We start from the raw sequence: 26,149 nt of genomic DNA on the forward strand, positions 1-26,149 counted from the left end.
CTCCTTTTGCGTAGAAGTGAACATAAAACCAGTCACACGATTTGAACATGATAGGACCAACGGAGAAGAAAATTGGATACCATGCATCAGTGATGTTAACCAAAAAGAATGGCTTAACGAACACCAAAACTACTATAAGTTACAGGGGAAAGTTAACGTACAAATGAAATTAACATGAAATTAACGTGATAATCAGGCCTGTCCCCGAGAACGATAAAAAAAAATTAGGCCTCGTGCGAGATAAAATTTGGGCCCTTTTCATATAATATAAACTCATCAATTAGATATCAAAAAACCACAATACGAATACATTGTTATCAAATAAACAAAAAAAAAGTAGTCAGGTGGTTTTCAATAAATTCGATGTATTTGCTTCAGTATGGATCCACTTGTATTGGGTTTGATAACTTTTTAGAATGTTACCATTCAATATATATACATGTCTTATGCTACATTAATATTAATTTATTATATGGTAATTTATGTAATATGAAAGGCTTAATCGAAGTTTCTAAGTCAACAATAAAGAAAAATCATGTCCAATGTTTAAATACACAAAATAACTTTTGTCTTATATAATATATATTGTCTCAATGTCTTGTGAATTATAGATAACTTAATGAGGGTGCAATTATAAAAATATAAAAAAGTAAGGTGAGGTAAGTTGTAGATGTTTACTTGTAAAATATTCACACTGACAAATTTGGGAACGTGTAGATTTGTAAAATAACGACAAATTAGAGTATAAAAAGTAAATATGGGTATATGCATAACAAGAGAACAGCCTTTGGGCCCGTTGAGTTGTTGGGCCTCGTGCATTGGCACGATTTGCGCAGCCCAAGAACCAGCATTTGTGATAATTATAAGAATCAAGTAGAGTAATTATATATAGACGTGCACAAATCGGGTATTTAAAAAACCCGGAACCGGGTAGGAACCGGTTCCGGGTATGGTCAACAAAAGTCAAACCAGGTTCGGTTCCGGAACCGGTTCCGGGTATAGTCGGGTATTTGACCGGGTTTTGACCAGTTCCGGGTCGGGTTTTGACCGGTTCCTCCGGGTTTTTTCGGGTTTTTGACCGGTTCCTCCGGTTTTTTTCCACCGGTTCCGGGTCAGTTCCGGTTCCGGAACCGGCTCCGAGGAGAAATCCTATACCCGGTCAGGAACCGGTTCCGGGTATGGGTTAGAACCGGTTCCGGGTCGGTTCCACCGGTTCGGTTCCGGAACCGGTTATTTTGTGCACGTCTAATTATATATGCAAGTAGAATAATTATGTAATTATGTTATAAACGAGTTAAACTAGATCTTAAAAATAAAGCAACAGATCTTAGATCTGCCTTACACAACAAAACACGTTAAGGGAAACACCCTAAAAACTTCCATCTTTAATCCATTAGAACCATCTAACCATAAGTTTAAACAACCTCCTCTAGTTAATAGAATGCTTTTACATTATATATGTTCAACATATGACATTTTCGGTCCACATAAAGCGAAAACTGTATATAACAACCAAATGGGCATTAATAACAAAACTAAAAGAGCCGAAATCTTCATACGACCATTAAGCAGCATACATGAACTCTCTCACCCGGCAGTATCATTTCAAAAAAACAAGTTTAAGCAGGTAACTGGAGCCTTGCATTGTTCTTCCAGCTGCATTCATAAAAAAAGTGAACGCCAGGTCAACAACACACAAAATATCATCGATGGGGTATTGGTGTATTACGACAGCTAGACGTATAAAAACGGACGAGTCACTTTTCATACGGGTCAAGGTAAAGTGTAAACAGGTAGAGTTTAGAGTCGAAGTTCTAGCACATGAGAGAACATAACATGAAATTTGCGGGTTTGGGTTTGGTCTAAACAGGTTTAAGCCAAATGTGTTCCGTGGATTGACCTGTTAGCCCATTTGTAAATAACTTTTTAAATTGTGTATTTTGTATGGCAAAATTTAAAATTTCAAAATAATTTGCATAACTTAAAACATAATTGCTAAAAGAAAAAAAAAAGAAGTATGCAAATCTATTTTGTATGGCAAAATTTAAAATTTCAAAATAATTTGCATAACTTAAAACATAATTGCTAAAAGAAAAAAAAAAAGAAGTATGCAAATCTAAAGTATTAATATGAAAAAATAAATAAATGAATAAATAAAATAAAAATACCACTTGTTTAGAGGGTCACGTTTGTGTCAACCTGAGAATACACAGGTCGTGTATTCAAGTTCATGTGGCTGACACAATTTCAGGTTCGTGTTGGGTTCAACCCACAAACACCACTAGTTTGGCAAATGGTACAAATTTATTACAATAAAAAACTAAGTCTTATTATATAAAGATTTAAGATATAGTATGACTTAAAAAATAGACTTGTGAAACTTTCAACCCATACAACACGTTTGACTTGTTTTCCTCTTGTAAGTTTCTTTGTATTTGTCCCATTTGAGATCCATCACAACCCAAATCAACCATTTTATGAGTAAACAGGTCAAAATTGCCACATCAAAATTAACAAAACAAGTATCATTTACCTTTCAAAGTAGTAATAGAAGAAATCAGCATATAGCAACGTCTGAATTACCCCCGCTATCCAAGCTACAGCACCAAAAATATAATATTAAGGGAGTATTTAAGGCTAATTTTGAGTAATTTATAGAGAAAATAAAGAACATACCGATCCAATGGACATAATGTGGTTCAGTCATGTAACGGTAGATCCAGTTCAAAATGTATAAAGCTCGGTATGCTCTGTCGAATGCCAATAAAAATCAGTTTATATCCAACATTAAATCTTACAAATAAGAATGTACTATGCACCGGTATCTGAATATATAATGCAACTTGGATTGATGTAAAGAATTTCCAAATAGTTAATGGGCTAAAAATAGTTATCTATATTAATACAAAAAAATATAGAACCTTTTATTCAAAAGTTCAATTATAACTATAAGAATACAACTTTTGTAACCACACACATATATAATTTTAGAGACACTTGTCTCCATAATTAACATAAATATATTATATATGTGCGCGTTTGGTTGCAAAAGTTGTACTATTACGGTACTAATCTTGACTTTTTGTACTCTTTTGCATTAAAATTACACTTTGCGTGACCTTCATTCTCTTTATCACATTCATTTCAGATAACTATACCTTTTTGCCCATTAACCGGAATCGGCCCATAGATACAGAAGTGTATTATGGATCAAAATCCCCCCTGGTAATAACAACAGATTTAGAAAGTATTACAAAAGTGTATTACCCAAGAAGAAAAACGTATTGACCAGTCAAGTTATCAATATTTCTTGTTCTTTGAAGCAAGACCAGCTGTGGAAGTATCGCGACTGCTTCCAAATATATAGAAAATGTCCATAATATCTGTATAAAACACATTATAAAATTATAAAAGCTAAAAATAATTTGGCTCGGCATAACCAAGTGCCCCGATTAAGGGTGTAAATGAGCCTAGCTCGAGCTCCGAACAATAAAGCTCTAAACGAGTCGAGCTTGAGCTTGGCTAATGGCTACACGCCTAGTCACTAGTCGGCGTCAATGGACATAACACGGTTTATACGGTGGCTTATTTAAGTTATGTGGAAGATAATAAGTAAAGTACGGATAGTGAGATAGTTATACCTCTCTGAAAGTAAACTTCTCGTGAATTAGCAAGGCCAAAAGCAAACAAGGCAGCACCAGGAAATAATGGCGAAAGGTGTCTTGATCTTTATCATAGGATCTACGAACGACCCTATGACGTCTAATGTACCATACAATAGAAAACGAGCTACCTAAAAAGATTAATTTCATGATAGTGTTGTATACTGAGATGAAATCAGTAAATATATCCAAGTAGCGAGTAGCAAACACCAGTGCATAGAGCTCTTGAGTTTTCAATGATACTCCTGCATGTAACACAAGTAACAAAAGATCAAACACAGTTTCATGAACTAACGACCTCAATAGCCTATAGTGTTATAAATAGTAAAGTATTCAACCTACAAGTTTATAAATATTACAAAAGACATTGAACGACAAACCAAATCACCAATGTCTCATTTGTTTTTAGGCAAACGAGCCGAACCAAGCTTGAGCTCGGCTCATTTTAACTAATGAGAGCTCAAGCTCGAGTTCAGCTCATTTTAACTTACAAGAGCTCAAGCTCGAGCTCGGCTCATTTAACTTACAAGAGCTCGAGATCAGCTCATTTTAACTTACGGGAGCTCGAGCTTGGCTTGTTCGTTATTTATTAGTTAATTAATTTCTATATAATTTTAATTGTTTTTATATATTTTTTACTTATAATACTAATATATAAGTATATAACATGTATATATTATTAAGTTATTTTTATCATAATTTTGCATACAATATAAATATATATTTAATATATTAAATAAAATTAATACATATATCATAGGCTCATTTAAGCTCGGGAACCAACTCGAGCTCGATAAGAGAAGCTCAAGCTCAGTCTCGTTTATCAAACAAGCTAAATTTAAGGCTCGAGCCCGTTTAAGCTCGGCTCGATTAAGCTTCTAACAAGCCTATCTCGAGTAGCTTACGAGCCGGCCAGACTCGTTCACACCGCTGCTTTCTACACACCAAAACATTAACAAATTCACTTCAACTCTTCACAAATCAGTCAGTGAAGAAACGTGGATCGACTTACTAGTAGACGATCAACTTTCCTCGGGTATGAGTGTGCTATATCACCGATGGTTCTCCGGAATATGAATTCTTCCACCTACAAAACGAGCAGCACCGTGAACTTACCCCTCAGAAAGGGACAGAGGGGTCCTCTTTGGGGTAACCCTCCGGTGTGAGAATAAGATATTGTAGGAGAAAATAATAATCTGAAAGTGAGTAAGGACTTAGAATGTATTTTCTTGCTTACCTCCCCTTGTGGAGGTGGTGTGGTATTTATAGTGTTAGGGTTTCCAATGATTGGGCTCAGACCCAATTAGGGCCTTTTTGGCCTCCTTCTATTGCTTCGCGCCACGTGTCCTTAGGACACCTGGTGCTTTTTCATTGATTATTCTCTGACCAAGGTATTTTACCTGACCCATGTGCAATCACGTGGTAGCACATGGGTTTTGCTGAGTTGTCCACCTTTCATTGGCAGCTGTCAACATCAGCATATTCTTTATTCCTTAAAGGATACCTTCTGAAAGGTTGTCTGATGAGCACAATCATGGTTGTCCTTATCCTGATTTGGATAAGGACGTGGTTGATTATGTGCATGTGTGATATGCGCCTATCCTGGGGATGCGCGAGGTCTTCTCTTTATTCTCACGCGCAGATGTTTCATGCGCAGATGTGATATGCGCAAGCATATGTAATATGCGTGAGCATATGTGATATGCGCCACGCGCAGATGCGCCACGCGTAGATGTGATATGCGTGAGCATATATGATGCGTGAGCATATGTGATATGCGCCACACGCAGATGTGATATGCGTGAGCATATATGATGCGTGAGCATATGTGACGCGTGAGCATATGTGATATGCGTGAGTATATGTGATATGCGCCACGCGCATAGGTTTTGGCTTTGTGCCTTCATGACATCCTGATTTCAAGCCTCGTGTCTATATCTTGTGGGTTGACCCGCCCCGCTCGATGTTAAGGCGGGTGCATACCTCTTCAGTCAGTAATTTCATCAATCAATATAATAACCTACACAATCACATACACTAACAAATTAACTACTCGTAAACTCAAAACCCTAATTGAACAAACTGGATGATATTAATAATAATATCAACTAATGAAACGATTAATTAGGGTACCAGCGCATGATTTGATGGTGTGAATTTTGAGCAGTAGCACTAGAACACTGGCCAAATGCGTCATGTCACCTGCTAATCTGAATATATTCATCTTCTTCTTCTTCTCAGTGAGATCAAATGCACTGAGGAAATGAGATCAATTGGTTAAATACTCCAACGGATTGATGCAAAGAGACAGTAACCGGGTCGGGTCGGGTTTTGGTTTGGTGAGTAACGTAAAAGAAAGAAGAGAATAAATAGTGGATTTGGGGGTTTTGGTTGAGCAGCGACTTTCGTTGAATGTGACGGGTGTATAGACTATGGGGTGTTTGGCCTAGCTTTTTTAGCTTTTTTTTTTTTTTTTATAAAATAAGTTTTATTTGGTGTTTGGTTTAGCTTTTTTAACTTAGGCTTATAAGCTTATATAAGCTAATTTGTAGAAGCTTATTTGAATATGGTTATTTAGCTTATTTAAAGAAGCTTGTTTGTTTAAGGGGGTAAATTACTCATTTGCCTTCAAATGGTGATGGATTAATAATATTGAAGTAGCTTATTACTATAACAAATTAAAAATGATGTATTTAACAACTTATTAAGATGTATAATCAACTTGTAGAATATAAGCTAATCTAAACACTTAAAAACAGCTTATCAAATAATATAAAATAAGCTATAAGCTTCAAAAAGATATAAGCATAAGCACAAAAATACAAGCTAGGCCAAACACCACCTATATGTCAAAGTTTTTCACATGGAAAGGATTTTACGATAATGCCCTTCCACCGTACATACATACCGGTTTAACTTTCATCGGAAGGATTGATGCGAGTTTAACTTTATAAATTATCCCTTTAGTATGTTGTTTTTTCAATTTGTTTGTTGTATTTTTCTTTTTTTTGGATTCGTTGCTGCTTGTAAGTTGCTTCTTTTTTTCTTGGCCTTTAAAATTTTTATAATAATGCTTAAATGGACATGTGAATGTATAAGGTTGAATTGGATATAAGGTGAGGTTCTGCTAGAAAGTTAAAGTTAAGGTGTCATGTACATGTATCTTAGGATAATATGTAGTAAAATGTAATCCATTTCTTTCATAGTCAGATTGGGCACCCAGCCTACTACTTTCTAGAAGGCCCACACAATGAGAGTGAAACTAGATTTTGCATGAAGAACCATAATACACCATGCATACATCATACATCATGTAATGCACATAACATCACTAGTCCTGTTCTATGAATGTTCATCAAGAAGCTTCATGTTTATGTTATGTATGTACTCTGTTTATTTTGGTGTTCAATTTTTGAAGGAAGCATCTTATCATAGTTGAATTATCGGGATGTCTTCAATAACTTGGACAATTTTTATTGACATTTATATGAACTAAATGTGATACAATTAGTTTTTCAAAACAGATATAACTAATGGTTTTCAATCTGACCCGCTCTAACCTAATCGATTCTAACCTGACCTATTTTTGCTCCCACTAATGGAAAATCATGAATCCATCACCGGAGGGAGGTGAAGATACTCAATCATACCATTTTGGGTATCAATATCTTATATCTTCTTCGTTATATCTTCATGTTATACACATCTTAACTCGTTGTCAAGCTCTCAACACGGAGTGGTGCAAACTGATATACTATTAATTATATTTATCTATTATATAAAAAAAGTTTTCTCTCTCCAAAGTTTGTTAATGTATTATTTATTTTTCTTTCAGACACTTCTATGGATGTGACACTTTGTTTCTTCAGTAAATTTATACATAGGTTCGTAAACAAGAATTATATTGACATGAATAAAGAAAAGGCTCGTTAAAACTAGCTTCTAGGTTTCGCTATTATAACTTAGTATGGAAAAAGCTATTTTATTATAAATGCGTAGATTGATTTCCCTATCATTTTAATTGTATGATTTAAGCTTATGTTGTAAATCTCTTAGCTTGAAGATATTCAAGCTAAAGTTGCATGGTAGCATGTAGGTAAACTTTGTTATTCACTGTTTGGAGACTTTAAATATAAGTAAAACAATTTATTTCAAACATAAAAGTCATTATAAAGCATGACTTATTTAAAGTTTATTGTTTAGCTCTTAGATTTTTGAAAAAATGGTTCTTTACCACTAACTTAGTTTAAATATTCATATGCATGTGCGTAGTGTTTTGCACTTTTGCTAATTTAAAAAATCATGTTATAACCATACATCAGTCATCACAAATAAGGTATTAAATGGGGAGATAGCCGTTTGTAACGGCAATATTTTGCTTTTGGTTGTCGTATAACACCCGGAAATGGAACTTGCAAAAGGAAATGTGGGTGGTGGTGGCGGTGTTGCCCTGACACCCGTAGTTCCTAATCAATGATTCCCGCTACCACCCCCACCACCCTTATATAGTTATGTAACCACATCATCATTCTGCGTGTTCTTAGTGTATAATTGTGCTTTTTACTAACCATAGATCATCGTTAGTTTATTGGCGTCATTACCTATTCTTACTTTCTTAGCTTGCCATTTTCTTAAGAATGCCAATAGATGATATGTTTTCTTGGTATATGAATATTGAATTAAAAATTTATTTTTTCATGGATCCCTATTTATTAAAAGTCAAATTATGTATAAAGTTAAAAGTGTTATATCATTAATCTAATAAGTATAGTAACATTAATATCAACAAATAGCAATATACTTTTACAAAACATCAACAAAATCGTACTCAACGAACTTGCAAGAATGATGAAACCCATCAACATCATAACAACTAATTAATAGGTATCTTAAAATACATGTGATGAAAATGCAATTGCATAACTTACAGCAAAATTGTCCTAAATTTTTTAACTTGTAGAACAAATTATGCTACAAAAACATCCACACGGTTAAGACTAAGAAAATTATGCTTGAAAACGGATATCTATAAATAGATAATTCAAACAAAGCTCTAGCATTCGACGGGGTGGCTAATGTAGGTACCATGCCAAACGGATTTAGCCCACCACCACTTGCAAATAGCGGTGTGAAGGTGGATGGTGGTGGGGGTGTGATATTTGAAGTTGAATTGAAAATGTCGTGGTTGCACCTCTTCCTGTTATGGTTGCACCTCCTCCGGGAATAATAATGCCTCCCGCCGTGCTATCAAACACAAGAACATTTTAAAATTGTGTGATTCATTTGTATAACTATAATTATGTATATTAGATATATGACTTTATATACAACAATGCAAGTAGTCAAATCAAACCAAAATATGCTTAAGATCTTAGCACATGTAAATATACGTTTTTTAATAAAAGCATCAAATAGTTTTACAAAATAAAGTAGTCTTATACACCATAAATAAGTTACAAGACAATTTAATCATCATTATGTGCTTTCACTGTTTTCTTTAGTTATGTGTCTTTATTTTTATTGTTTTGGTCTATTTAAAATTAAAAGATTAAACATTTAAACTGCTACATTTAAACTGCTGACATCGTTTTAGAATGACTCACCTAAGTATTGTGGGTGATTCAAACTCGGTTAAAAAATGAACTAGCTTATTTAGACTATCCGTAGTGGGGGCTTTATGAGGGCTTTATGGGGTCATAAAGCCTGGGAACACTGCCCTCCGGCTTTATGGAGGCTTTTTGGCTAATTGTTTTTGGATGGCGTTTTGTAGATAACGCTAATAAACAAAGTTAATAGGCATGAGAATTAAAAAAAACAAATAAAAAAAGTTATGGAAAGTTATGAAGGTTTTATGACTACACTTGTTTTTGTAAAAGGTCATAACTCTGGCTGGGCGTCACGTGACGCATAACGCCCATAGATAAGGCTCTATGACTACTCATGATCGCCACGTGGCGCATAATGGTTTCCGATCTAACCATAAAGATAAAAGAACATTCTACAAAATGTAATAATTTGACTAGTCAAAGATAACGCGGGCCTACCTTGCGCCCAACACTATCATTTATCGCCACCTGAATCGTCACCTTACTTCAATTCTTTAATTATTTTATTTTCTTTTTTCACGGGAAAGTAAAAGAAAAGAAAATGAAGCAATCATCGAGTATAGCTTTAGCTTTAATAAATACCATTACATAACTCTCTCTCTATTCCTTTTCTAACTCTAATTATATCTATAAAACATAATATATAAGTACTGTATTGTATTGAATCTATATTAGTTGTGAAAAATGTACTGTATCTATAATATATATAAACGAAAACTCAAAAATCCTAGGTGTCGCGATGTGGTCGCTTTTCCTTTTTTTGGAGTCACCAGATTTGCTTGGTTTTTAAATGAAGACTTCTCATGCATTTGAACCGAATTCATGGGTATGGGTCTTACCAAACCCAGATATTCCTTAAACGGGTTATAACATCTCATTAAATTAAAAATTATTCTCACTAAATTATTCTCACTAAATTATTGATGTAAAAATCCTTTAAAATAGGATATACTAAAAATTAATATCTTATTTATTTTAAAAAAAGTATATATATTATTTAAATAAAAAAAACCAATTTTATAGTAAAAAAATAAGCGGGTCTTGGGTCTCATCAAACCATAAGTATATTATTAACTTTCATAAATATTATTTATAACTAATAAACCAATTTTATAGTAAAAGAAATAAACGGGTCTTGGGTTTCATCAAAACCATATAGTTTTTAAATCGGGTTATAACATCTCATTTATTTGTGAAACAATTTGTCACCAAATCATAAGTATATTATTAACTTTCATACAATAAAAAAAATATAAATTCAAAAAATAAATAAATATTATAATAAATAATATAAAACAACCCCCGTAATACAGGGGATAAAAACTAATTATATTAATATACTAGGTGAGATACATCATGATTCTTTAAATTAACTTACAAGTCAAGTGAACTTTTGAACCCATTATGAGATGGATAGACAATGCTTATTATTAACAGATAAACATATAATAACTCAATTTAAATTTCAAATAACCACAATAATCTTAAGAAATATATCAAAATAATCTAACTTATATAATTAATCCATTATAATTATTCTAAATAACTAAAAAAAATAAATATATTTCTTAAATTTGAAACCAACGGATAACAAAGGCTACATAACCTAGGGGAAGCCGGATAATTGCATGATCCATAACCTTTAAACATGTAAAACATTAAACATCAGTCGACCACAAAGAACGAATGTTTGATTTTCTTCAAAAACATGATAAAGAAAATAAAGGGTGCTAAACTATTTGTGTCCATGAATTGACGGTTCTAATTTAACACGAATTAGAAAATCATACAAACACATGAACCATACAATAAATGAAAACTCACATGTTGACATGAACAATTGAGCACGACGCACTTAACCCAATCTTTTTTATTGTTATTTTTGCACACTAATACTTTAAAATTACACTTTATACAAAAGATTTATATCTTATTTGTATAATCTTATGTCAATTTCCCTTTTAAGTTTCAAAATAAATAAAAAAATAGGTTAAACATGCCATATCAAAACATGTTACCCACGGTTGGCATGAACACAACGCATTTAGCTAAATAGGTGATTCAACGCGAAACTCAATCCAACTCATTTATACTATCTAATGCATGTCAAAAATTCACACCTAACAATGAATCCATGCAACAATAAATAAACTACAAAAAGTAATAAGTAAACTAACTTGGATCAGTTTTGGCAATGGTGGCAGTGCCAGCAAAATAACATGATCCCGGAGCCATGGATCGGCGCATATAATAGCTGTTAAAGGCATACGACGCGTGTGCTTGAATCGTGTTAGGAAGAAAACACAGGTCGTCGGGTTGTATGGGCACACAATCGGCTCCAGCACCGCATGCATAGTCAAGTGCAGCCTGTAATGCCACTCTTGAGGCTTCACTTCTGACTACACACCATGTTGCAGCCGTGATACGGCTGTAGAGAACCACTAGCACCACCGCGGTTACCGCCCGGTACAGTATGATCTCCATTTGAAGAAAGTGAGGGTGAGGTAAAGCAAGACAACTACACACACTAACGTGTGTTGGTAAAGCTAAAGATGGATGGGAGTGACTTTTGTGAGGGAATATATGTTTGTATGATGATTATATAATTATTAATAGCTTCTTATATTGATTATTTACTCTGTCTACCAAAATCTAAAAATTAAATGAAGCTAAACTTTAAAACGTACAAAGGGCTCGAGCTTCAACTTATTTCTCATACAATTGAACAGTAAGTATATGTTAAATGGAGTTCAACCTAATACAAATACATGACAAGCAAAACAATAAAATTTCATAAAAGTGTTATCAAATTAAAATTAAAATTAAAATTAAAAAATTTAAAAGTCATATTTCAATATTATTAATTGCAAATTTTTAAGCGAATAATCTATTTATTTTAGACTTCATGGGTGAATGTGAATTTTTAGCAATAAATTACAGGATCAAATGTTACCAATGTCATGATCATCAGTGTGTATGTTACAAGAGTGCATAGTTGAAAACGTGTAATGTTCTAACTACAAAGTGAAAAACAATGCTATGTCACGTAAGCAGGTGTAACTTTACTAACCACTTTCAATAAAGTATATGTGTAATGTCACTACTAGAAAAATAGATGCTTTCTACAGCTGAATTTGTAGGAAATTTTGTTGGAAAATCCAGTTTCTAACAATTTTTCAACAAAAAGTTACGTTGGAAAAACACATGCTTGAAAATCATTTTTCAACCGTCTTTCAACAACTTTTCTTACAAAATTGCTACAAAAACATGTGGTTGTTAACTTCCAACAACTTTCCTACAAAAACTATTTTGACTTAACCTAATGTTTATTAAATAATACTGTAGTAAAGTTGGAGTTTGTTTGTTTTGTTGGAAATCTGTTGGAACTACTTGTCGTAGGAAATTTGTATGAGTTTTTTGTGAGAAGATGACTTATTTTCTGGTAGTGTGTTTTTCCTAATTATATTATTGAAATAATATTATAATTAGACAAACAAACACAATTATAAAAAAAAAAGAAGAAGAAAAAAAGGCAGTGACATATCAAGTTTTCACTTGCTCAAGTGATTAATTGAGAAGTGCTTTGGGTGAAAAACGCCCCATTAAAATGTAGAGAGTAGACCCGGTATTAGAAGGGAGAGCAACGACCTCATCATGAAACGCCTGGACGGTGTACATGTGTGGAAGATGGTGAGGTGTTATAGTCTATGGATCATGTTAACCGATTAACACATAACCTAAATATAAACATCTTAAACCTTCAATGTTGTATTAGAAAATACTTTATTGTATATAACAATGATAATAAAGTTTCATAAGATGTTGTATTTAGTTTAAATATTATGAAAACAGTACTCATAAAATGTTAAAGACAGGGTTTAATGTGTAAATATGAAGTTAGAATGTTCAATGTTCCAAAGTATGACACTTTAGGGACCAATTGTTCTAAAAGGACTTGTATACATTTTGGATATGTTTGCATTTTTAAAGTCGGTCCATGAAAAGAAACAAAAGCAAATAAATTCAAGTTTCTATTGCGAAACCAACAAGATTTCTTTTCTTTTCATCTCTGTGCATGCTAGATGCTTAAGATACCACAAATTTCGTTGGTAAGCTTCTTGCAACTTTACTTTATAGTTATATGTTTAAACTTTTAATTTGATTTATGAACTTATAAATTAATTAATGGAAAATGATAGTGTTTAGACTTTAGACTTGTACAAACTGAGAACCATCATATATGAAGTTAAGAAATAGCTGATTAAGTTCGATGTTAATTAAGTAGTTAAGTTAACATGTCGGTGTGAGTTTAAATTGATTCAAATAAATTGATTCAAGGAAGGAAATTTTTAAGGGGATTACTTTTGCAAATAAAATAGCATCAATATAAAAAGATAAAAGAAAGTGAATATGCATGGGCTATTTTGGCGTTTGAGTGGGCCAAGCCAATCTCACATGGGCTGGTGGGCACAAATTCGTTAATCTATGATGGATCATGGATACATAATATATAGTTTCATCAAATTTAATATAGTCTAACATTTCCAATTGATTATTTATCTTCAAATCTAAAGTTACACTATAAATCACTATTTATGTCTCTCCTTTTCAATTAAACAATATGAACAATATTTCTCCAAATTTAACCATAAACAGTAACATTTTCCATCTCTTTCACTTACAACCACTCCAACAACACCCTAAAAAATAAAGAACACACTCACATAAAATGAAGAACCCATTGTGAATGCTTAAGTATACACAGTCATACAATTTTGTGATATTTTATTTTTTGAAACATATAAACATTATTACAGTGCTGAATTATCAATATGAGAATAAATATTCATACTTGATACGGCTGACTCTCGTGGATTAAGTTAAGGGTACGGTAACTGGAAGAAATTAAGTAATCGAGTTTTGGGTTGCTCTTCTTGTATTGGATTCATGATCATGTGATTATAACTTATAACACCTTGTTTGCGATGTGTGCATGTAATGCATATATGTGTGGGCCTTGGGGGGGGCAAAAGTGAAATTGCACCAATTTTGACGTTATCTTACTAATTTCGTGAAAATAACGTTAAAAGTGGCGGAAGGTTAATCAGGCATCATGTCGTGGCGTTGATAGCTGAAACACAAGGGTGCATGCATTAATCGGCCGATGGTTGAGTGTTATGTGTCTTATGTTCAAGGTTTGATGCAAAACTACTATCGAGTCGGAGGTCTCACAGGAAGCAGCATCTCTATTTCTACGGGGTAGAGTAAGACTGCATACATCTTACCTTCCTCAGATCCTACCACAACTTTGCTATTGGTGAGATTTATTGAGTCTGATGATGATGTGTTATAACGAATGTCGTATGATACAAGGAATGTAGCCAGATTTTGGCAGTTGGTGGCGATCTTTGATCTCAAGCTAATTATAAGTTGGAAGATAGATGTTGCAGTTTAATTAGGGTTTCATAATTCGGATATTGTTTTCGTAAATGAAATATACTACTTTTGTTGTATTTTTAATTGTCTATCTTGAAATAATTAACAACTAATGTAACAAAACATTCAAGGGAAAATGTATGGTGGTGGTTTTTACTAAGATGTCCTTTAACTTATGGGTGATGTTGGCTATTTATGTGTTAATGTAAAATAAATGAAAAGTAGTGTTTACATCGAAACTGAAGGCAAACGGGTAATAAGCTGCGTCGCTACTCCTTTTTGAATTGCAAGACTCAATCTTTTAAAAACTGCATTTGCTGATCTTGGAGTCATAACATTACTATGCATGACCTGTTGAACTCGGGTAAGTAAGTCCACAACTTCAAGTGCGAGGAAACCAAAGTGTCAAAAGCAAAATGAATAAATACATGTTGGTTGTCAAGACACGCCTTCTCATGTTTTTACTCACCTTGTATGAAACAGTTTTTAAAGCAGCTTTACCGACTGTGAAACCACTACTCTCTAAACCCACCAGAGGGGAAACCCATGCTAAATCCACGCACGCATGTTTTCCAACTATCAATCCAAACACCAGAATGTCAGCTGGTTAAAGAGATGATCTTCCTTCCAACGAGTCAGTCAGGAAATTCACATGTACTTCTTTCTTAACCATATGTAATAGAGTTGATTTAAGAGCTTGCAAACTCTTATACGGACTAATTAGATAAGCGAAAAATCCTATAGTATAACTTAACTTACACAAACATAACTTTTATTGGTGTGACCACAATATTTCTTGAGTACCGATTCATCGAAATATGGAAATAGACCAACACCTATAACATATGATATGGCATTTCTAAAACAACAAGACTGTGTTGTAATTGACATTGTATATGAGATATGTAGTTCAAATGTATTATGTTTTGACTTCAATAACTTTCTCTTTGTAACAAGTAATTAGAAGGTTTGACCAAGTAAACTTACTCTTAAGGATATGTTAATTTCAACTTGATTCATCATTGATTGTTAATACCTAAGATGGCCTTTTTACTCCTAGAATCATACGTAACCCGTAAAGTTACATAAAAATCAATTTATATTCATCCAAACAATACAAATATAGGCGATAAAAAGAATTTCATACATAGCGCATGTCAACATGTCTCTCAACATGTAAGAATTAAAGAAAAATAAATGGAAAACTTAGAACACCATAGTGTATATGGCAACAAGTAGTGAAAATATTATTGGAATGGTTGTGAATCTTATTGAAGTTGCATCGGATGAACCATTTTCTGTTGAAGGCACGTTGTTTGTTTCACGTCCCGGACCCGATGTAGAAGATGGTGGAGTTTCTGAAGGAGAATCCGTTGGAGAAGCAGCTGCCCAATTTAAAAACATAGAACAATGAATAAGTTTTAAAAATGTTACATTTTTCAGGTCTTGTTTATATATAGGTATTAGGTAAAAATAAACTTTTGACTTTTAAGGGTCAAACATGTCACAATGGACCTTAAAGTTCTTTCAAGATTCATGCTTTTGACGAAATAAAGATGTTGTAAATTAAAATTTTGGAAATTTCTTAATACTAGTGGATCGATTCGATTTATGTTTATATCTAAAGAGTAAAATGAGAAACACTATATAAAAAAGAAAACGAGTCAAAAGTCGTTAATTATGTGTTTTTAGTTCATAAACCTTTCTAAATCATTTTAATAAAAAGTCACATGTTTTTAAAATAACATAATTATTAACCTTTTTCTTGAATACTATTATTTATAATTTAGGTTCAACCCGACCTGTTTGATCCATTTAAAATAATTTGAATTTAATAGCTGCTAAGTAAATGTTTAGATCATTTCCATTGCATTGACTAGTTGGTGGTGTTTGAACATTGCAAGCTTTAGGCAACTCAAGAGCCTGAGTCTGGTTAATATTAATCCCCAAAGATGAGCCACCACCGTTAAGAACTTGACATAGGCACTGCGGTTGAGACTGGACCACGCTAGCCAGTTGGCTACAACACGCTGTCGACGGTGTTGATGTGTGAATATAGTTTAGGCACGGTGACATACTAATCAACACACTCGTACAAACTAACGATTGGGCTGTTACACCGTGGTACATGGCTGCCATTTTGATCACTAGAATCATCAACATTGTGGTTTTTTTATATTGTGCCATTTGGGTTCAAGAAGATGGTTCGAGGTTATTGCTGTGACTTGTGAGTATTGAGGTTTGTGGTTTAATTTATAGGGGAATATATGTGACTGAGTTAACTCAGGTTGGTGGTGTGTTGGTGACCTACATTTTATACTTTTGTGACATTATTAGCTAATGATAATAATATCCACCGAAGATTTGCATATGGCCGGCTTGCAACCGACCCTTTGAAGCCTAGTGTTTGAAATGGTATGTGGTCATTTTCATTGATCCAAGAATATATAGTTTTGAGTGAATTAAATAATTATTATTTGAGGAAATATGGTTGTTAATACGATTATATATAAAACAAATGCATAAAAAAAAAGATATGTGGAGTTTTACTAGAGGTGATGATTCCTAGAATGATGTGCGTTTGAGAGCACTGATCGAGTTTCTCGGTGAAACTGGTGGGGTTCAAGCTACATATAGGATCTAGTTGAATCGCTTTTGTTTAAACTAGTTGGAGTGTTGGACATGTTAAGATGGCTAATGCGCTAGATTATTTGAGCAGATTTCAAAAAGAAAAAAAATATTCTGAAATTTCATTTACTAATTCATTTGCTACATCGAACTCCATAATTTATTTGAAACAAAATTAATATTTTGTTTAATAAAGGATTCATATGTTAAAATTGTATATTCATACAAAATAATAAGGTAATTGCATATTTTGTTTTATATTAGTTACATATATAGTTTTAAAATTAATTATTGTCATCAAGTTTTTGAATTTGGTCTGACCAGTTTGATCATAAAACATTTGGTTTAATCGAATGGTCTGGTTACTAAAACAATGTGAAAGATAGGAAAGCTAAATTTGAATCCACTAATTGCAAAGATGAAACCTCCGTTAGAGCGATTCAAACACTTACCATCGAATCACAACGCCACCACTTAAAAAGGTTATATTTGAATATTTACAACTTACTAAATCGTATTACAAAATTATTGGATGATTATAATAATGTCCTATGTTATAAATATATTGTTTAAAAAAAATAATTTTGGTTCTAATGTTGGTCCAAACAGTTGGTAATTAGTTATTTAACTTATTTTGGTGACCTGCTTAAGCATCCAATTGATTTCTTGTAAATAACTACCGAACTCTATAAACAAATACCTTTTATTTGTTTATTTGGTTGGAAATACACGCGCAAAATAAGCATAAACAAATAAATAGTTAAATATTACAAACTAGGGCCTGTTTGTGTTCGGCCCAATATTGGATCCAAAAACTTCCGAGTTCGGCCCAGGTGAATTTGTTACAGGCTTGGATGTTTGGACACGAATAATTATTAGTTTCTACGAAGATGCTATTATAACAAATTATAATATTTCTTTACTTTTTAACGTGAAAACTATTATTTGGTCACTGTAATAAAGGATTTATCATGTTTAATAAACAAATCGTGTTCGAGTAAAGTTGTTTCAAACCAGGTAGGGCCGGCGGCCCGTTTAATCCAATTGTTACAGCATACCAATTGGATTAACATGTTTTTTACATGATTAATATCTTATTTAACACGTTTATATAAATGGGCTATGTTTGAATTACACAATATTAACTGTGTAAATTGGGATTGATGTTTTTGACACAAATAAAACACGGGTCGTGTTTTGTTAAAGGGTACATTTCTGATTCGCGAGCTATGAGATATGTTTCATAAGTGTTTGGTGATGTTAGTGTTTTTTATTAAATCAAGCTTTAAGCTAAGGGACTCAAGCTGGATGAATAGAAAGCTAAGGGACTGAAGTTGTTTGTGTGTTAATGCTTGGAAACTGAGGGACTTAAAGCGTACAGTATGAGAAAATGAGGATGCAATGTGTTCATTCGTTGTTTCTAGAACTCTTATTTTCATACATTTTAAACCCTAGATGTATATCAAGTTCATTTAAGTTTTTCCCCTGTTTAGATCAATAACTTCATGAGAGTTTGTGAGTGTGAATCCTTGCTGTTTTGTCAAAATTCACATAATGATGTTTTCTTTAGAGTCTCTTTATGCCAATGCCAATATGCCATTATAGGAATTTGTTACTATTGATATGTGTTCTTGGCATATCTTGTCATAGAATATTGTGGATTTGTACAAATTTTGGGTTGGTTGTCTAAGCTTTGATGCATATATATTTACATGTTCGGATTGAACAATGTTACCTAGCAACTCAGTTTGATTGAAACCTGTACCTCATCCTCACTCTTAAATATAATAAAAAAAGTATTTCCCTCGAAAAATAAATGGCCAATTTTTTAAAAAAAAATTAGTAAGACAAAATCCCCATAATGTCCATTCTATGTTAAAGGGTAAAAAAATTGTCCATTAGAATGAGTTCCCAAATTGTCCACTTTCGCCGCGACGGTTTTAACGGGCGGACGAAGGTTTTAACAAGCCTATACCATATCACCACGTGCCGTATTTACTTGGCTTTTGGGATTTTAAATGGCACGACGACGTTTTCCGGTGTTGTGTGATCCTGGCGGTGACACCGGACTGCAACAATGTCCCCGTCCCACCGCTCGTTTAACTTGGCTCTTACGTTTGAAAATTAAAATGATCGAGTTTGTTGGTTTTGAAATGTGATGGTGAATGCAAAGAACTAAAGAGGTCACTGAAAAACATGTTGTTGTAAACAAAAAGGTTGTTCTCTATACGCTGACAACGACCAAATTAAAACAAAGACAACAAAGTGTGAAAAACATGGGTCAAGATTGGAGAAGCTATAAAACAAAAGGGTTTACTCGTTGTCATTCACAAAAAAATAGGATGATGTATCTATAAAGGGACACCACAAAATACATATACATATACTCCATTGCAAGCATGAGTCAACTATTGGACTGTTGGTGAGTTGACGGGTTTCGGTTGACTTTTTACATTTGAATACGATTATACAACCCATATTTTTGTTATGTAAAAAATTGTCAATCTTAGTACATATACACTTAAAATTTGTGACAAGAACACAATCCGTTTAACACATTAATACATTATATATATAGATAGATATAAAAGAGGAAGTTGGCACCACAGATTTTTTTAAGTCCGTATTATTGGTATACGTGATATGTTTGTGGGATCAAAACAAGATCCATGTGAGTATGTGGTGTAGTGGCTTTCGTGGTTTTGTTTAATTTTTATGTATGTTATTTCACTTCTTGTGCATAAGTTCGAATCATGAATCCGACGGGTCAACGTATTGATTTGATGCTTCTTATTATTTGTTTTTTTACTAACACTTGGGACTGACAAGCTCGTGTTTTATCAACGCGGACCAAATCGACGTCGTCTTAAATATTTTATTTTTTATATACTAATTTGACAGATTTATTTTTTTAGGTTTTAACGCTTGCGTTTTACGAACACTGTTTATACCATAAACGAACGTAACTGATGCTGGCCGAATTTGAGTCGAACTGCCGTCATAACTCTCGGTTTTTACCCCAGGATTTACCAACGCTAGAGTTTTACCAACGTCTAGATTTTACCGATCAAATATATATTTTAAATATTTTAATATTTTATTTGTAATCAACCAAACCTACATTAATGCACCACTTTAAAACGAAATGTACATAAATTTAAAGCTTGATGACATGCAATGGATCGAATAAATTAAAGTTGTTTTATATATTTTAATTTTTTATATTTAATCAACCAAACGTCCAAACCTCACCATTGTAACACAACATGTACATAAATTTAAAGCTTAATCGACATGGAAATTAGGGGTGAGCACGGTTCGGTTTGGTTATTGGGTGAAACCCAAACCTAAACCTAAGCTATCGGTTATTTTAGAATATCAACCAATCGGTTTTTGGTTATTCGATTATTCGGTTATTCGTTTTTCAGTTATTTTCGGTTTCGGTTTAGGTTATTTTCGGTTTTTTTATTGTGAGTAGACATTAAAAAAAAAAAAGAATTCAAAAAAAATAGAGTACCTAATACATATTGAATTCAAAATACAAAAATAAGCATGTGTTATGTGGAACCAAACAAATACAAAGTTGTTTGAGTAGTAGAGTTTAAAATTCAACAATATTGTTAATAAAAAAACTATAGGTTTCCCGAATCTTCATTCATTGTCTTATTCATCTTCAAAGTTTAGATTCATTCTTGATCATCTTCATAATCTTCATCACCATCAATGGTAGATTCTTTTGGTGTTTTGTTTCTGGTCATAACATCTAAAAAAAACACGTAGAAAACATATGTTCGATTAATCGGTTCGGTTCGGTTTTTTCGGTTTTGTTAAAATGGATAACCTAACCTAAACCCAAAAATCGGTTTTTCGAAAAACTAAAAAGTTAACCGTCGGTTAATGCTTCGTTTCGTTTTTTTCAGTTCGGTTTTTTCGGTTATTCAGTTTCGGTTCGGTTAATTCGGTTTTATGCTCACCCCTAATGGAAATGGCTTCTGCAACTACACGTGAATTGATTGTAGTGGTCCTAGTGGCATTTTTGAAACAAAATAATGACCATAAAATAATATTTTCGAGTATGGAGGCCTGATATTTAATACTTTAAAGCTTAATAAATAATAATAGATATGCAATTGGCTTGTATATAGAAAAAGTCTTTTTAGGTGGCGGACTGTTGTTACATTTATACATATACTTAATTCCTGGCTTCTTCCCAAGGACCTAATCAACATTGTTTTAGTCTTCGCTCGTCAACGGTTTTGCTTGCCTATAAATATCACTAACAAATTAATAACTCACTCACTTACACAACACAAGATTCCACAAATAACACACATCTATATATTAATATATGGCACCCTTATCCGCCGATGCAATCACACACTTCACCCAGGGGCGGATCTACAGTGTTAATGGGTGGTTCCCCGGAACCACCCGAGTTTCGAAATAATAGTGAATTTATATATAGAAAATATTAAAGGAACCACTTTATAAATTAGAAAGGAACCACTTAATTTATAATCAAAGCCTTGGTCCAGCCGGTAAACAGGTGGTTTTGAAACCTGGAGGTCACAGGTTCAATTCTGGTTTCCAGCTTAAATTTTTGGACTTTTTTTTACTAACTCAAACCTTATAATAATTAGGCTTTTATAATAAAAATACAAAAACACCACAAAACAACAGCGCCTCCCTCCCTGACCCTCTTCAAACCTACTAGCCGTCCCCATTCAGCCGTTCTCCGACCACCGCGGCACCGCCGCCACTTTTCCAGCCGATCAATACACTCATCATGCCTTCTACTCTTCCTCGAAGCTCGATTGCTCGAATCCTCCCACTTTGAAGGTAAGTTTACATTCATTGTTAAATGTTAATTGTTCTTGATTGTTAACTACTTAATTGCTAAGTTATTTATTAAATTTAGTTTTAGTTTGTTAGATTGTTGGTTTTAATTTGTTAGTTTTTGTTAGTTTCTTAGTTTTTAGTTTGTTAACAAGTTTCTTTACCCGCGCACGCAACACGCAGGGGGTCATAGGTGTTAGATAGTGCAATGGTAATCTAGTCATACCATGAGCTCTTTTACCCGTACCACAAGTTGTAGATAACGCAATGGAAGTATTAGAAAAAAAATATACTTATGTTGAAAAGCCTAGTAACATTAGGACATACAGTTTGGTAGAAGTTGACAATCATCATCAAGCCTTGAACCTGCAACCACTCTCTTCCCTTACTTTTACAATATCCATATAATACATCATCATCAAAGTTCCAAGTAGTATGTAAACATTATGTTGAGATATTTTAAAAACGTGTCAGATTGAAAAGTTATGTTGATGGAATAGACTAATTCAACAACAAAGGGAGAAATAATGTTATTAATCAAATATATAAATTCAGTGTCATAGTGTATGAAATCATTTCAAATTATCCACGGATTTCAATTAAATTTAGCCCACTAAAAGTATAATGAGATGACATAGATGAACTTTAATGACGGTGTCCCTTTTATTATTTTATCGTATTTTTATTACGTAATGAACTTTGCCCGATCCATCGAACCGACCCGAATCTCAAACCGACCCGGATTTTTTTATACTCGACTCTATTAAATTGAAGAATCTAAAAGTTGTGCACCACCTAAAAAAAATTCCTGGATCCGCCACTGACTTCACCCATCCTGCTCACAAACTCAATTATCTCACCACCAATACGAGCTTCCTTTGCGATGGCTGCCAGGTCCCTGGAACCGGCCGACGCTTCATTTGCACCATATGCAGTTTCGACTTGCACGAATACTGCGCCAAGTGTCCTAACAGACTCACCTCCACCAGCATTCACTTGCACCCTATGAGTCTTTTGGTTCACAAATCCGACACAAACCAAGCACAATCTTGTCAAAACTGTCGTAACCCTGTTAAAGGTCTTGCCTATCATTGCAAGGATTGCAACTTTTGGGTTCACCCCCTATGTGTTTCGACTAATAATAATAATAATAAGGATCACACGGTCCCTAACCCTTCTTCAGGCTCGGTTCAAGCTGGTCAAGGAATAGGTGAGCAGGTTGGAGTAGGATTGGCGACTAACTATATTTATGATAAGCTTAAAGGAGAACAAGATGAGAATCCCTCAACGGGTTCGAATGCACATGTTTCTAGTGAAGACACTGCAGCTGATCCAGGAGAGGTTCCGTCAGCTAGTGCGGATGCTGGCGTTGTGGAGGATGATGGAGGGTTCTTTAGTGCCATCAAGAGTGGCTTTAAATCTATGTTCGAAAGTGTTTCTGACTCGTAAGGGTCGTACATGGTTTATTGGTTTTGTGTTTTTCTTTAAGGTTTATAATATATTGTATAACTAGTTTCAAACAAATTGGCGACTAGTAATCAAGGTGCATTGGTGCAAGTGTGTTAATTGAAGAAAATAAGGTTTAAAGTCTAAGCTGTAAGGCTGAGGGGTGTGGGGGGCTCTAATGGGGGCGCGAGTGGGGGATCCAGCCAATAATATTATGACGTGTGGCAGAGAGAGAAACTGGATAAGGGGGGTGTTGGAGCCCCCGTTGGAGCCCCTGGCCCTGGTGTGGAGGGGCTCCAGCAGGGGCTCCAGCGGATTTTTTTTTATTTTTTTATAAATATATTCAAAAAGCATATTATTAAAAAAACTCATAAATTATTAAAAAAAACACACATTAATGAAAAAACACATTAATATCTAAAAATAAAATAAAAATAAAAGTACTAAAAAAACATTATTCTTATTCTTTGACTTGGTCTTCTTCGATCAACCTCTTTCGGATACGTTCCTTTTGCTTTTCCATTAGCATTTGATCGACCGGATTTAGGTTACTGAAGTATCTAGTAAGGAAGTCCAAATCTCTCATTCGACTTTTTTCCTTTTTGTCATTAGAGACCACCTCCATGGTTTTATGTTGGATGGTTAAGAGACGGTTGTATGTTGGATGGTTGAAAGCCGGATGATTGTTGCGGCTCCGAATAAAACATCGGTTGGTGCGGTGACGACCATAAATCGTCGTCAATATAATCTGAATCTAGGTTTGGGTACCAATTTCCAGCCATTTTTTTAAAAAAAAGTTTGGAAGATGGGTTGATTTTGGGTTTTTTTTTTTGAAGTTGTGGTAATTGTTTTATGTGAAATGGGTTATATATAGGAAGAAAAAACTTTTTTTTTATTAAATAAGAGCCCAACGGCTCATTTTAAATGTCCAACGGCTAGATCACACTTTCCCATGTCTCTTTACGCCCATCCTCACCCGCTAACAGGCTTGCGCCTGCTTTGTTTTTCGTGCTCGCGCCCCGATAGCGCCCCTCTCGCGCCCCGATGGTGTGGTGCTAGCGCCTGGGGGCGCGAGCGGAGGGGCTCTAGCGCCCCCGTTGAAGCCCCACACCCCTCAGCCTAACTGTATTAATTATTAAAGTTGTTTGTTGTGATTACTTAATTATTAATGTTGTTTGTTGTGATTACTTAATTATAAATAACTTTATTTGTAACTATACAATTAGACAAGAATATGAAAAAAAACTAAGTTAAAATCTTCTATGTTTGTAAGTACGATAACTAGGTTTCCATATGTATTTACACAAGATTACACTAATATTAATTGGGTTAGTTGTAAAAATGAGTTAAACCGGTCATAAATGTGTTGTCAGATCGAACGGGTTAACTAAACGGTTTTCATCAAATGTTTCGGTTGGAATTTGTCACCCCAAATTTAACGGTGGCCTCAACTTATTTTAGTTACTCTTATAAATGAAAAAGTTTAGATAACTTGCTATGATAAAAGTAGTAATTAATTTCTTCTAGTGGATTTATTTATAATATTAAGAAAAGTCTTTCATCCCACGTTGACCATGAAGAAATTGCTGTCAAAAAAGATATATGTATTAACTATTATATACTCCTACAGTACTACCTCATAGATTGTGACATTGTGTATTTGAAAGCAAAAAACATGATGTCAAACAAAAACAAAGAGACGAGTAAGTGTTCAAGTCCTATAGCTCTCAGAAGATCGTGAAGAAACCCTAGCTAGCTTTAACAACTTTACCCTTCTAGCGATTTCAAGATCCGAACTAGATCTAATCACACTTTATAGGAGTTGTATCAGACTACTCTCATTCATGATCTATGATTGCAATCCTAACAATTAAGAAAAAAAAAAGAAAAAATTGCATTAAAGGGGCAAACCGATCGATCCACCAATTGGGATTGCAATCCCTTCTTTTTCTCAATAATGGCCACGTGTCAGCATGTAATTGGATGTGCTTTTATTTTATTTTTTCTTTTTAATTCATAACAATTATTTATATATATTTTTTGGTTTTTGTTTTATAACTTATTATATTTGACTTTTAAAAAAAAACTAAAAACACAGTCTTATTTAGTTTTTTTTTGTGAGCATTCCTGTATAAATTTCGTTAAAAATGGAATTTGTTTAAAAAATCGTATTTTTTATATAAAATTTTAGTTTTAACCATTATTGAATTATTTAAAGTTTTTTATATTTAAAAAAAATATAATTACTTAATTATATTTATATAGTTAATCAAAACTAATTATAAATTGAATTTATTTAATAAAAAAAGGATGAGATTGGGTTGTTAATGGGAGTAAAAGATTGGAGTGGGTTAAATTTTGTAGATTGAAGAGAGAGAAATTAATTTTATAATTGAGATTGAGATTGTGAGATTGTTGATGGAGATAGTCTCATAAATGATCCCATGCCTTAAGGGTCTGTTCTTGAGTTTTTTTAAAGTATGAAAAAAAAAGGAAAACTAAGGATAATTAAAAAATGGGTGTTCTTGAATTTTT

General features: G+C 33.6%; 2 protein-coding genes and 1 pseudogene across 3 annotated transcripts; all 3 read right to left on the reverse strand.

Annotated features, from left to right (window-relative positions):
- Positions 1-1,349: 1,349 nt before the first annotated feature.
- Positions 1,350-6,079, reverse strand: LOC143579113 (ER lumen protein-retaining receptor-like). The gene is made up of 6 exons (XM_077062504.1): positions 5,796-6,079; positions 3,642-3,907; positions 3,268-3,383; positions 2,677-2,750; positions 2,534-2,597; positions 1,350-1,656 (listed from the first exon to the last, which is right to left on the reverse strand). The coding sequence occupies exons 1-6, from the start codon at positions 5,884-5,886 to the stop codon at positions 1,620-1,622; spliced, it is 648 nt and encodes a 215-aa protein (XP_076918619.1). The 5' UTR covers positions 5,887-6,079; the 3' UTR covers positions 1,350-1,619.
- A 2,506-nt stretch (positions 6,080-8,585) lies between these two features.
- LOC143579114 (PLASMODESMATA CALLOSE-BINDING PROTEIN 1-like) lies at positions 8,586-11,862 on the reverse strand (annotated as a pseudogene). The gene is made up of 3 exons (XR_013143401.1): positions 11,446-11,862; positions 10,875-10,908; positions 8,586-8,906 (listed from the first exon to the last, which is right to left on the reverse strand). The product of XR_013143401.1 is annotated as a PLASMODESMATA CALLOSE-BINDING PROTEIN 1-like (transcript).
- Positions 11,863-15,835: 3,973 nt separating this feature from the next.
- On the reverse strand, positions 15,836-16,926 carry LOC143579115 (non-specific lipid transfer protein GPI-anchored 26-like). Its single transcript, XM_077062505.1, has 2 exons — positions 16,571-16,926; positions 15,836-16,090 (listed from the first exon to the last, which is right to left on the reverse strand). Exons 1-2 carry the CDS (start codon positions 16,889-16,891, stop codon positions 15,911-15,913), a joined length of 501 nt encoding a protein of 166 aa, XP_076918620.1. The 5' UTR covers positions 16,892-16,926; the 3' UTR covers positions 15,836-15,910.
- Positions 16,927-26,149: the final 9,223 nt, after the last annotated feature.

The sequence above is a fragment of the Bidens hawaiensis genome, unplaced genomic scaffold, assembly GCF_021521415.1.
Source record: "Bidens hawaiensis isolate Kalapana, Puna unplaced genomic scaffold, B.hawaiensis_p1.1 tig00029602_1, whole genome shotgun sequence".
Taxonomy (NCBI): Eukaryota; Viridiplantae; Streptophyta; class Magnoliopsida; order Asterales; family Asteraceae; genus Bidens; species Bidens hawaiensis.

Coding starts and splice junctions, on each gene's coding strand:
- LOC143579113 (XM_077062504.1), bottom strand. CDS start 5,886: ATGAATATATTCAGATTAGCAGGTGACATGACGCATTTGGCCAGTGTT. Junction 3,384..3,641: donor AGAAGTTTACTTTCAGAGAG/GTATAACTATCT, acceptor TGTTTTATACAG/ATATTATGGACATTTTCTAT. Junction 2,598..2,676: donor ACATTATGTCCATTGGATCG/GTATGTTCTTTA, acceptor TTGGTGCTGTAG/CTTGGATAGCGGGGGTAATT.
- LOC143579115 (XM_077062505.1), bottom strand. CDS start 16,891: ATGGCACAATATAAAAAAACCACAATGTTGATGATTCTAGTGATCAAA. Junction 16,091..16,570: donor CACCAACTAGTCAATGCAAT/GGAAATGATCTA, acceptor TTAAATTGGGCA/GCTGCTTCTCCAACGGATTC.